This window comes from Cannabis sativa, chromosome 5, assembly GCF_029168945.1.
Source record: "Cannabis sativa cultivar Pink pepper isolate KNU-18-1 chromosome 5, ASM2916894v1, whole genome shotgun sequence".
Taxonomy (NCBI): domain Eukaryota; kingdom Viridiplantae; phylum Streptophyta; class Magnoliopsida; order Rosales; family Cannabaceae; genus Cannabis; species Cannabis sativa.
In genome coordinates, this window is record NC_083605.1 from 118,098 (window position 1) to 132,142 (window position 14,045).

Consider the following 14,045-nt stretch of genomic DNA (forward strand, 5'->3'; position numbering starts at 1 on the left):
ATTTAGTAGATATCAAAGTTCAAGAGCACAATTTAGTACATAAACAATTGTTGATTAAATAGTATTGGCCAAAAATCTTTGAAAGTATGATTTGGTACATGACAAAATTTAAGAGACAAAATCATAATTAGCCTTAAAACAAATTCAAATAATTTTTGTTTTTTTTTAGAATAAACTTATTAGGTTAGAATAAACATATACCCCAAAAAGTAAAAAAAATTCTTCTATCAAAGAAAGTTAACCGTGTTCCATCAAATTTACAATATTGATTTTTTTTTTAAAGAAGCATTCATTAGATAAAAAAAGTTAAACTTCCCTATCATTACTTATCATGGTGAAAAGTAATTCTAAGATAGTGATCAATTCTATCAATGGTATTGACTCTAAGTAGAAAATTGAGAGTTATTCCTTATTTTATCAAAGAATCATTTCCTCTTTTGTTAGCTATTTATTTTGTTGTACTTCAAGAACTTATAATTTTATGACCGACAATGTAGCTAAATGAGCTTTTATCCATTACTAATTTAGGTGATTATCAATTACGACTATTCCTAAAAACTAATGACCACGAAGTTAAATTTTTTCTATCTAATGAATGCTTTTTTTTAAAAAAAAAAATAAAATAATAATAATTTATAATATTGATGTTGAAGAACATAATATATTTTCTTTAATAAGTGAAAAATTGAGCTAATATAAAATGTTAATACAATTTTTCATTTGGTAAATTATAAAAGTAAAGAGCAACTACAAAGTAGTAGTTAGGTCTTGTTCATATCATATTTCTAATTTATGTAAAAAAAAAAATAATTACGTTTGTAATAAATTATCCCCAAAAAAAAAAATCTAATATTCTAAATACATTACAAAATAATCTCTTTTTTAATTTTTTACTTTCAAAAAAATTACAATAAACCGATAACCAATTGACGAAAACACCCTCACAGCAAAAACAACAAAAACAATCACGAACCCACCATTTCATCAACCGCCACGTGTCGTCTTCTCCAAGGATCCCACGTAGAAAAACACTGTTGTCCTCTCACAGCCAGCGAATCCGCAATAGGTTTAATTACCAAAATACCCTCACCCACGACTGCACAAAAAAACGTCAAAAGAAAAACGGCCAACGAAACGCCGCCGTACGCCGTCTGATCCGGCGACCAAACCACCGACAATCCAAGCATCACGATCTGAAGAGGAAGCGAAATCAAAACCGTTAAAGCCAACCCATAAATCCTCAACCTCAAAGCTTTATTAATCACCACAGAAACCACTCTCCAAGCCGAAACCAAAAACATCACCCAAAACCCTAACCCAAACGATCCAAACGCCGTCGTACTGAGCAAAGGATAAGCGCAAAGCACCGTCTTTTCACCATCGACGAAGACAGAGCTTCTAACAAAGTAATCAGGAAATCGAACCGTAATCGATTCGATCTCCGCGACGAAGAAGAGAATCACGATCTGTAAACAGAAAAGAGGGAAAATCATGAGCAGTACGGAAGCAACAGCCCATCGGCCGTTAGGGGTTTCTTTCTTGATCGAAACGTCGACGAGGAAGAGAAGGGTTACCAAAAAAGCGGGTTGGAAGAAGCCGAGGCTTAAAGCGAGGTGGATTTTACAGAGGGTTGATTGTTGAGGTTGGGTGAGGTGTTTTCCGATACGGCGGAGGAAGATGGGTTGGTGGAGAAGCTCGTTTATGGTCCAGAAAGTTATGAAGAGAACGAGTAGGAATCGGACGGTCCAGAGTGAGTTGAATCGTTGGAGATGGTGAGAGGTTCTTGATTTGAAACAGAGATGGAATATGAAACAGAGTGAGAAGAGTGAGAGGAGGAAGAGGGCGGTTATGGATGTTAAAACGACGACGTTGAGTACTAATAATAAGCTCATGGAATTGAAAAAAGAAAAATGGAATGATTTGATTTTTGTATTGATTTTTTTTTTTTATGAGAATAAGAAATGGAATGATTTGGCCATGTTTTTCCCAACCGGTGGAAGAACCGGTTGGTTAATGGGATATTTGAGATTTGAAAATGAAAATGAGTGTTTGGCTTTGGGAATTATGTAATATTTTTTGTATGGTGATGAAAGAGAGGTTGGTAGGTAGTTTCTTTTTTTCTCTATATGAATAAGAATGTGTAAATAAATAGATTTTTAGAAAGATAAAAAAGATTTGGTTAGTTTTTTTTCTTCCTTAATTTATATATATTTTTTTCAATTTTCAAGAATTGATTTTATTAAAACTTCTTAATATATCCAAAGGAAGAAATTTCATGAGGTAAGAGTTTTAAAGATAATATCATTAATTAATAAGAGTAGTAGCAAAGGTTACATAAAGTTTTGTAAAATGCCCAAATGAAATAATTTGTCGCCTAAATTAAATCAACATATCCCGACAAATAATGTTAATTAAATAACTCGACAAAAATATAACCCCTTAATTTTTATAGGCTAATTAGTAATTTTTCCCCCTGAATTTTGACATGTACTAAATCGTGCCCCTTGAACTTTTTTGGCCGTTAAAGATTCCTCCCGAACTATTGAGATTGTTAAATTTAAGGATTTTTGTCTAATTTTAGTAAAAAAATTCTAACATGTATGAAAGTTCAAGGGGCATAATTTAGTACATATCAAAGTTTGAGGGGCATGATTGGGTAGATATCAAAGTCTGGGGAGCATGGTTTAGTACATAAACAATCACTGAAATAGTAAAATTGAATGAAATTAGATAAAAGTCCTTAAATTTAACAACCTCAATAGTTCGGGGGAATTTCTAACGGCCAAAAAAGTTCAGGAGGCACGATTTAGTACATGTTAAAGTTTGGGGGGAAAAATTACTAATTAGCCATCTTTATATTGGCCTGATTAAAAATAATACCAACTCACCCAATCAATCCGAACTAATTCGAGAATTTTGTACATATGTTTTGTTAGAAATATATATACTTATTTAGTATTTTCTGTTTTTATGAAAAACATATTTAGTATTTTGTATTTTTAATAATATTTAATTAGTACCTCATATTTTCAAATTATGCATATTTAGTACCTTAAAATAAAATTTTATCAATTTAACCAAACAGTTTTTAGCTTTATGTAATCAAATAATTAAATTTGAATTCAGAATTCATAAAATTTAAACAATTTGATTGTATTGATAAAATTTTATCAAAAAAATTTGAATTTAGGACACTAAAGATGTATGATTTTAAAATACAGGTTATCGAATAATGCGCAGGCTACCTAACTTGTATTTATATAATTTACATATATGGAACACTTTTCAATAGGTATTACTGGTTACTAAACAATTTAACTATAAATATTAATTTTAAAAATATTAAATTATTATATTTTGATCGAATGGCGAATAATAAAAGAAAAATTTAAATTTCTATACTTAATTTAGCTACTTAATTAGAAAAATATAAAAATATATCACTTTTTACACTATATCAAAAATATATTTATATACAAAATATTGAAGCCAGGGTAGGTTTGGAAAGTATGTGCATAGCGGTGGTAGCCAGAAACCATCATGGGACTGTGGTTCAGATTCACACGACTCAGTTAGATTTTGTGGATGCTTTATGTGGAGAAGCAGCGGCTTGTTGTTCAGCTGTCTCTTTGGCTCTGGAGCAAGGCTTCAAATATGTTTTGGTGGAGAGTGACTCGAGAATAGTCATCAATGCTCTCAATGGGACGGAGTCCCATTGGGCGATTGAGAACTATGTCTCCTTTTGTTCTAGATCCTCTCCCTATTTTAATTGTTGTAATTTTGTTTTTGCTAGTAGAACTTGTAATTTTACTGCCCATAATGTGGCGAATTGGGCTTTTACTCACAAGTTGTACGACTCTATTCCGATTGACTCAGTTCCGGTGGAACTATTATGTAATGACCGAGAGGTCTAGTTTGTTTATTTATTGACACGAATACGCTTATTTTCAATAAAAAAAAAAAAATACTGAAGCCAAATTCAACTTTTTTTTTTTGTCAAAACACTTTTTTTCTTAATTTTTTTCGGTTAATAAAACATCCCCAACTCATATAATATAAAATATACCGATTTGAAAGTTGTTACACATAGTTATTATCAAAATTTTAAAATATATCAAACTTAAATAGTTTGATGCTCCACCTTCATGTATAAGGGTGACAATTATTGAAGTCTTAAATTTTTGGAAAAATTGCTGACCCAAATATGACCCGTAACACAAAAAATTTGTAAATATGGACATGAATATGATTCGAATAAATTTCGTGTCAGGTCGAACCCGTAAAATCTTATGTCGTGTTCACTAAACAAATTATAAGAACAATAATTAGGACAAAGTTTAGGATTGAATCAAAACATACACAACAGAAATCTATAGTATAGGACACGATTTAAAACCGTCGCCTATACCCTGTTATAGGTAACGGTTTTAAACCGTCAGGAAGTCCACATTAGCGACGGTTTTTAACCGTCGCCTATTTTGCCTATTTTGCGACGATCGTATATAGGCGACAGTTATAGAAACTGACGGGAATACTTTAAACGACTGTTTAAAAACGTCGGGAAAAAAATTAATTACTTTTCTTTGATTTGATAATTGTACACTAAAATAGTAAAAAAAAACATAAAATGATTATAATTTTTGTCAAATAGACAAGGATTAATTGCTATATTAAAAATCGAATTACAGTAACAAAATACAATCCTGATCAAGCCACCTATGCCCAAAAAAACTCAGTAGACCTGACCAGAGAAAAAAAATAACCTTTTATAGCTATAGATTTAAGAAAAAAAATCTTAATTTTTTTCCTATTATTAATTTTTTTTTGAATACCTTTTCTACTAAAAAAGAAGTTATTGGACGATTAAAAATCTAAAACTCTCCAACATTATGTTGCAAATTCTTTTAATTTAATTGTGTGAAAGCAAAAAAGCAGGCTAGGCCGAATGAATATTAAATATTATTTATGTATCTATATGTTTTTTTTTTGTTTGTTTGTTTGGATTGAAATAATTTAGTCATTAGTGGTTTAAAAATATTAATATTCAATACATTTGATCTGTTATAATTATATATGTATATTTTAATTAATTTGTTGTAGTCATAGGCCGATTGGGATACAAGGTTATGCAATGAAAGATATTGAATTTATGAGAAGATAATCTCTAATTACAATATTATTGTCATATAGCTAGTTAGGGTTTGTTAAGAAAAATATTTATATATATATTAGCTTATTTATTTTAAAATTAAGAATTTGTTTCTATTTACCAAGTTAAAACAAATTGTTGTGGAACTTCTTGTTCATGTTGAGAATCAAGCCAACTCAGCATTAGTTATTAGCGGAGGCTTAGTCTTAAGGTATTGGACTTAAGATAAAATTAAATTTTGGAGACTTATATACAGTTTAATTATTATTAAAATAATAGTTATAATATTTTAGCGTAACGGTGAAGTTTCTTAAAAATATTAAGAGTTATCTTTTATAGGTGCACATTAAATATTTTAAAAAAAATAAAAAGGTAGAGGTTGAGAATTGATTTTTTGACCTCTTAACTTAAAGTAAGATTTTTTACCACTACACTAAATAATATTTGTTATATTTTTTTTATTATTTAATATTTTATCTATATACTAATAATTTATTTTTTCACAATTTTGGAATCCTGAGTGTTCGGGAGTCCGAGGCTCACGCCTGACTCACCTACCCTCAGAGTCGACCCTAAAGACAAATAAACATCAAAACAAGCATGATAACTCTACTTACTAAATAATACCTTGTTGAGATGCACTACTAAAGTTCTATAAAATACCATTCTAATATGGTGCGATTCGTACTGAATTTGTTAGTCACATTTCCCCGTGTGGTCCTAATATTTTTGTGCTAAAATGATTTGAGAATTATGGTTATAATATTCTCTTGTATCTTGTGCATTTGTGCCAGTTATAATTATGCCTAACGGCTACCTTTTACTGTGTGTAAATTTATTTCTATAAATGAAAGTATCCAACTTCATTAATTATTGAGCTGAGAATTATATTCATTATTTATCTTTCATTCTTTCTTAAATTTATCTTGGTATCAGAGCAATGCAAGGTCTACGCCCATTGCTAATCTTAGAAATGATGGCCAACAACTTGCTATCATTGCTGCATCCCAAACAACAAGTTTTCCTGTATATAACTCTACTATATATTACGGGCAATATTATTAGTAGCAATAATAGCCAATCTCATCTCCATAACCCCTAATCTCAGCAACACTTTAGCACATTTAACCAATATTTTTTCTTAAGTTAGATTGTAATAATTATACTTTGTAAAAAATAATAGTCTCGACCACTGTTAGAGACCATAGACTTGATAATTTTCTTAATGGTACCACATGTTTTCGAATTTATGAGCCGTATACTTCGAAGACTTAAAGTTAACTAAGGCAGGCCCGCTCATAGGCCCAATAAATTAATAAATTGGCCCACAACAGAGTCGGCCTATGGCTCTGGATCCAAATGTTAGTCCAACTTAGAGACATGATAAGGTCGGACCGTATTGGTCAAAGAAGGAGCATATGCCTAGAAGACACAAGGTCCATCAAAGTGTATTTGGATATATACCTTTATGGGATAATCCAAAACGGGTAGCTAAAGAGACATCTGGAAGCATCCGAAAACTATCCTCGCAGCATTCTCCAAACACAGGATCCCTCCAAGTCAGAAATTTATCCCCTACGTCAGACTTGAGGAGTGTGCGCACCACCAAAAGGGACATACTTTTGTCCAATGCCGTGTTCTTTGACATTTATTACAATTTTATAACTCATAGATTATTTACTTTGGATTCAATTCAGGCTTTTATGTTAAATAAATTTGGAATATAGTATATATATGTATTTTGATTGGGTAATACACTTAAATGGGTATTATTGAGAAAATTTGAGATTTTATATACTTAATTTTTTTATCTAATTAAAAAAAATATTTTTTTACATTATATAGGTTGAGGTTGTTCCATTGCATAAAGAAAATTATACGACAAAAAAAAAAGATAAGAAAAAAAGTTGAGTTTCACTTAGATATTTTTTATATAAATATATTTTTTGTATAGTATAAAAGAGATATTTTTTGATTTTTTTTTTAATTAATTAGCTAAATTAAACATAGAAATTCGAATTTTCTTTTATTATTTGCAATTGAATCAAAATCTAATAATTTAATATTTTTAAAATTAATATTTCTACTTAAATTTTGTTAGTAACCTAAGAAGTGTTTTATATATTACATATAAATTTGAGAGTTAATGATATAAATTTAAGAGTTATATAATTATATAAATATATTTTGTGTAATTTTTTTTTTTAAAAAAAGTCATATATATACAGTATTAATTCTGAAATTTAGTGGCCTATAATAAAAAAAATTATTGTTGGGCTCTTACTCAAAAAATATAGTATTTTTTAAAATTAGTAAAAAAATATATGTATTTTTAAAAAGATTTTTTTTTTTTAAAAAATTTCTAAACTAAATGTATTCTAAACACAGGTCTAACCTACTTATATCTTATCATATATATATATATATTATATATAACTTTATTGTAAAAGAGTAAAAATAAGTAGGCTAATAATTTAGGGACCACTATTGCACAATATATATCATCGATATAATAATATATATATATATATAATTATATAGCTTAGATAGTGATTAATAAGGATATATGGTCTAACTCGTCTTAATTAACTCATGACGAAGAAAAAGTAAGTGTTAGTTGACATGTTCTAATTATATATTATATATAAATAATATTGAACGAATTGTTCATATTTTTGAATATTGATAAAGTCGTAATGATATACGTCTTTATAAGATTAATATTATTACTATAAATTAATTATATACATATTCAAATTAACCAAAATGTATATACCATCACATATATAGAAGCCATATTTAATTATAAATGACAATTTAGATCACATAATAATTTAATTACATAATGAATTAATATACTACTTATTATATACACTTAATAAATTAAAAATATTATTTATAGAAAGATATTAATTAAATAAACATATAATAAACTCATAAAAAAACATAAATTACCATGCAGCTTTATTAATAACTTTAATATATATATGGAAATGGAAGCAACTTGGTCGGTTGGTGTGTCTTTTTTAGCTTTTCATACATAAAACTCCACATTTATAATTTTAATTTGTAGCTAATATAACTATCATATATTTTAATTTTTATATATACTTAATTTTCTTATTTTATTTTGGTGGCAAATTTTTTTTTTAAGCTTTTTTCTTCTTTGCAAGTTGGACACACATATTAATTGGATGACCACTGTATACACATGTGTATTTGTAACAGTAAAGTCGATATAGTAGTAATTCAGTTAGTATTTAACGCTAATATTTAACTGACACCTTAAATTTACGAAAAAAAATAAACTTAAAAAAATTAAGTTTATAAAAATTAAAATATAAGAAAATTTTATATAAATATTCCTCATATATAAAATAAATATAATGTGTCATTATCATATTACCGCTGCATATTCAATTTTTTTTGAAAGAAATATGTAATTTAAAATTAAACTTTTATTTAATATCAACATCTTGTTAATTAGTGATTGTATGCGATAAATCTTAACTACAATATTTCAACATTGTAAAAATCTTAAATAACTAAATATTTATAGGTCTCTCCAATATTTAAAATAAAAAAAAACCATATATATACAATTAATTATATGATTCTATTTTTTCATTTATTTTTTATTTTTAGTTTCTGGATTTTTTTTTTCATCATAGATTTAGATTAATTATTATACAAATATAAGTGATGATATGTAAATATGTAAATATATATATACTAGATGAGAGTTACGTGGCGAGCCACGTAAATATTAGTTTTATATAAGTTCTAGTAGTTTTTGTTTAAGAATTCAGTAACTAATTGTAAATTATTTTATAAACGATATGTTTTATATAACTAATTGTTAAGAATGTCATAATTGTGTATATAAACCTATAATATACACATTGTTATTCAAATGTTATAATGGAGATTTCAACCCATCTCGCTATACATCTCCCACACATTCACACACCCAATCAATTGAGATATCTCCAAGTAACTACACACTTAATTATTGTACTTAAAAGTCATGTAATCATAGATTGGACATTATAATTAAAGAGAGAGCACAAAAGAAGAAAAGACCAGATACAAATAGATATAGCTTATTAATTAAATCTTTAGAATTTCAAGCTTTATTTTACTTTCTAATTAAGCAACAAGTTATTGTTATTAATTAGTATCTAATTAATTAATTACCAGGTAGTAGCTTTCGAATGCCTATATGTTTTATGCATATAAATATTCTATTAGTATCTATTTATATCTCTTGTTTTTATTGCTTTAATTTCTCTTTAGTGTGTTTTTTGTTTTTCAAATATTTACTTGGTTATACATATGTGTGTGTTAAATGAGATGGCATGAAGCTTGAGACTTCAGTTAGCCAATTAAATGAAAAGAAAATAAAAACAGTACGAGGCAAAAAGGATTAGCTGATTAATATGTTTTATACATAATGCAGCCTTTTGTGATAAGTGTAAAAATGCATGCATATAAAAGTTACTCTATGAAATGTACTAATAATTTGAAATATATATACTTTGATTCATGAAAAAATTTCATATAACAGATAAATTTTGTCTAATTAATTATTAAGTAATAAAACTTCAAATACCAGGATAAAAAGTTAAATATATAACATACCAGAAAAACTATATATACATGTAGCAGCAATTAATTTATAAAAACCACACATATGTGCATATATTAAACTAAACCAAGCATATATAATCAAAAAGTTCAAAAATATTCTAACCGATCGAATTAAACCTCTAATAGCTATAACTTCAAAATACTAAACTAATTAGATGAGTTGATATATATATATATATATACTGTAATAAATGTAGTTTTTTTTTCAATACTAATTGAAATTATTGATAGTTATTGCATTATAAAAACATAAACCAATTAATATAATCACATTATAATAAACATATATTCGATCAAGAACTAATAATTATATATTAGTTACATGTTTTAAATACATAATAATGAGTCTGCAGGAGAAGTGGTGGGAAATTGTATGGTCTAACAACACAAAGAGATCAGAGGTCTCTAAAAATAAAAAGGACAGTCAATGATAGTTTTGCTATTTGCACAATGCGAATTTGACATTTCATAAATGTAACCACTACATATACATATATTGTGACCCTCAGATAGATAGTGTGACCAGCAGAAAATTACACCACTAAATTAAAATGAAATAATAAATAATCACTAAACAAGATAATAACTAACCCATAGGCTGGAAACCATCGAAGAGCACTGTGGTAGAAGAATCTGCATTACAGAAACTAATTGGTGAAACACTGTCATGACCCATAACAATGCAGATTAAACAGAACCAATATAGATACTTACTTTCCTGCATCTATAAGGATGTTGCTTTTCCCAGATGTTGTGGCATATCGAATGAGGATGCTTTTCCCAGATGCAGTTTTATTTTGTAAGAAATATAAGGAATCAATTTGAACTTGCAGAAAGTGCAGAAAAAGTACATAGGCCTAAATGATGAGCATTCATACCTCGCATGTCTTCAGAGGATTAGTCAAGCAGCTCACACGAGGAATTCCTTCACTTGTTCCTGTACCCATAAAATAAATCGTGTAAATTTTAAAAATAACAAAAAAAATTTCAAAAATTGGGAATATACAGTTTGTTAAAGAGATATGTGGGTAAGATGATTTTTTTTATTTATTTAAAAAAAGATTGTTAAATTGGGAATATACAGTTTGTTAGAGAGATATGTGGCTAAGATGATTTTTTTTTTATTTAAAAAAATATTTTTTAATTTTTTGGGTTTAATTATTGGGTTTATTTATTTGTTAACGGGAGATCAAACATATTAACATCGTTAAATTTAACAGAATATTCTTTTATTTTTTAGGTATATTCTGTTAAACCAATAAATGCCGTTAGATAGGCACTTTTAATATATAAAGATATATATTATATTTGGAGGTATAGTAGTTGGAAACTTTTAATGTTTGGCACCTCATCTAAATTATTTAAAGTTGTTTACCTTATATATATTCTTTTACTTTGTCTTCGCACATTCCACCTGCTACCCACTACCATATTCACTACTTACTATATTTATATAAATATATATATATATAAATATTCATGAGCATGCACAAATTTAATTATTTTTTTTTTTTTAAAAAAAATATTCTATATATATAAGGTAGTCGAAGATTATATATATATAAAACCAAGTCGCCTTTGTTCTATCACAAAAAAAAAAAAAAAAAAAAAAAAGTCGCTTAAGCTTGACGTTTATATAGTGCATTTACATATACATCTAATATTAATTTTTCTACATATACAAAAATTATATGTTAGTGTTTATATGCCAATGTTTACCAAAATAAAATAATATATACCATATATATATGTAAAATATTTATGACAATGCCAGATAATATGTATGCTAGCACAGCATGTATATATCTATATTACTATCCAATCAATATGTATATCATTATATAGGAATAGGACCTTATCTCTGTTATATAATTATGCAATATATACATGTATATATATAAGCATATTACTATAAGTAATAAGTAGCAATATATATCATCATATGGACTACATATTAAGGATCATCAAGTATGAAATTAATGTACACACAAATATGTATGACTATATAATATACACTATATATGATCATGATCTTATGTATATCGAAATATCTGCAGTAATAATTAACTATATGTTATATATATACATGTATATATCCAATAAACTAAATATATAGAGAAAATAGTGAATTAATTAAAAGGAAATGAACAGGATATTTATAAAGAAGAAAAGAAAGAAAGATTTGGAAAAGATATCTCTTTTTGTAAAGATGAAAAATAAAAATAAAGAGTGACAAAAATAGAATCAACTTCATCACAAGGGAATATAATTTAAGATCAAATCTAATTCTTTCTCTCCACAATTAACACATATTCATATCCATACATATATGTCTTCCACTACAAGTTTATGTGTGTATATATATATATATCATATATTGATCAGTGTAGGTATAATAAACATCTAATAAATTAAAATTATTATTAAAGAATATTTGGTAAAGCTGATGATCAGAGAAATGCAGATTTACAGCTTTTGCACATGGTTTCCCACTATATATATACATGCTTAATTATAATAAATATTTATAATTAATTGGAAGAAGAGAATAGATGATATATATGAATTAGTAGAAAACAAAAAACAAATCCCTATCATAATTAAAATAATATATCTAATTGTATTTACAGTTATAGTTTTACCATATTGAAGATCGAATTAATATATATAGCCCTAGCTATATTCCTATATATATAACATGATGAGAAGAAAGTATAGAATATATATATATACCAGTACTGCAAAAAACAGCAATATATTTGCCCTATATATATGGTGAAGATCATGATCATCATATATATATATATGATTACAGAAATATCTTCAGTGATATATATAGATAGAAATAGAATATAATCCTTCACAAAAGGGCTAATATAACCTATTAGCTAGAGCTATTTATATATATATATATATATATATATATTATATAAGGGTTTTGTTTTGTTAATTTCTTCCTAAATAATTCAATAGTAGCTATATGATCAGATCAGTTATATAAATAAGAAATAAATTAATAATTTCATATATATATAATCATCAACATCGATCTAAGATCTCACCCATGATCCAATTAATAGCTTATTATATATCAATTAATTCATCGATTTGAGATATGAGCTAGAAAAACAATTGATAAATATAAATATATATGTACCTAAAAACTCACCTGATCGATGAAGTGATGATCTATATATATATATATATATTTATATATGATCGAAGCAGTAGCTGAGGGGAATGAAGCCTGGTCCGAAGACACTAATTATAACCATATATATATAAATGTATATATATATATATATATATAGTATTAGGGTGAAATTGGTGACCTCGTGCCAGACAAACATTCCCCTCAAAAGAAGCTTCCCCTGTGCCCTAGCTAATAACTACTCATCCGCCATTCAAATTAACCTACCCTATCTATATATACAGATATATATATAGCTAGGGTTTGGTCTTTTCCAATGGATCTTCAATCTTCATGGGTTTTCTCATATAAATATAAATATATATATTCTTCTTTCATGGAAATTATTAATAGGCACCACCATAATCAACATAATCATTTGGTTTCACAACAACAAAAAAAGAAAAAGATAAAAATTAAAAATTAAAAATAAAATAAAGGGTATATTTTTCCTAGAGAAAGAAAGAGAAAGAGAGAGAGAGAGATTAAAGGTCATGTAGTAGTTAGATTACTATAGTAGTGTGTTAGTGTTAGTGTGAGTGGTTATATTTTTTTGGAAACAGCTGTCTAGGGTTTTGCTAATCAACACTTTCTCTCTCTATCTTTCACTTAAATATTTATAAACAAATTAATTATTTGGATCATTATGACTAATATATATAGTTATCAATTATCATGATTAATTTTGCTATTGTTTGTATAATTAAGTAATTATCAATATATAAGTTTGAAGTGAATGTGAGATTAATAATCATGCCAAATCTTTATATGCATACTAACTAGCTAGTTATGTAATAGTAATATTTTTTCTACTTTTATTTTTTATTATAAGAAATGTCACTTTTGTAGCACAATTTATTACTATATTGGTAAAAGTAACTTTTACTAGCACATCTCGCAAACTGTGCTGGTGAAAATGTCAAAGTTTTACCAGTACATTTACGTGCTGGAAAAAGTTAGTTTTGCCAACGCTTTTCATTTTGCGCTTGCAAAATTTCTAATACCAGCGTTAATTCATTTGCCAACACATCAAAAGTAGATTCTGTTTTACCAGCG

The 14,045-nt window shown here is 27.0% G+C and overlaps 1 protein-coding gene and 1 long non-coding RNA gene across 2 annotated transcripts; both read right to left on the bottom strand.

Annotated features, from left to right (window-relative positions):
- Positions 1–965: 965 nt before the first annotated feature.
- On the bottom strand, positions 966–1,892 carry LOC115716593 (uncharacterized). Its single transcript, XM_030645423.2, has one exon. It carries the CDS (start codon positions 1,890–1,892, stop codon positions 966–968), a length of 927 nt encoding a protein of 308 aa, XP_030501283.2.
- Positions 1,893–10,213: 8,321 nt separating this feature from the next.
- Positions 10,214–11,370, bottom strand: LOC133037695 (uncharacterized). The gene is made up of 2 exons (XR_009687742.1): positions 10,514–11,370; positions 10,214–10,432 (listed from the first exon to the last, which is right to left on the bottom strand). It is a non-coding gene; the product is annotated as an uncharacterized LOC133037695 (long non-coding RNA).
- Positions 11,371–14,045: the final 2,675 nt, after the last annotated feature.

Excerpts from the sequence above, each read along its gene's own strand:
- LOC115716593 (XM_030645423.2), bottom strand. The coding sequence starts at position 1,892 with ATGAGCTTATTATTAGTACTCAACGTCGTCGTTTTAACATCCATAACC.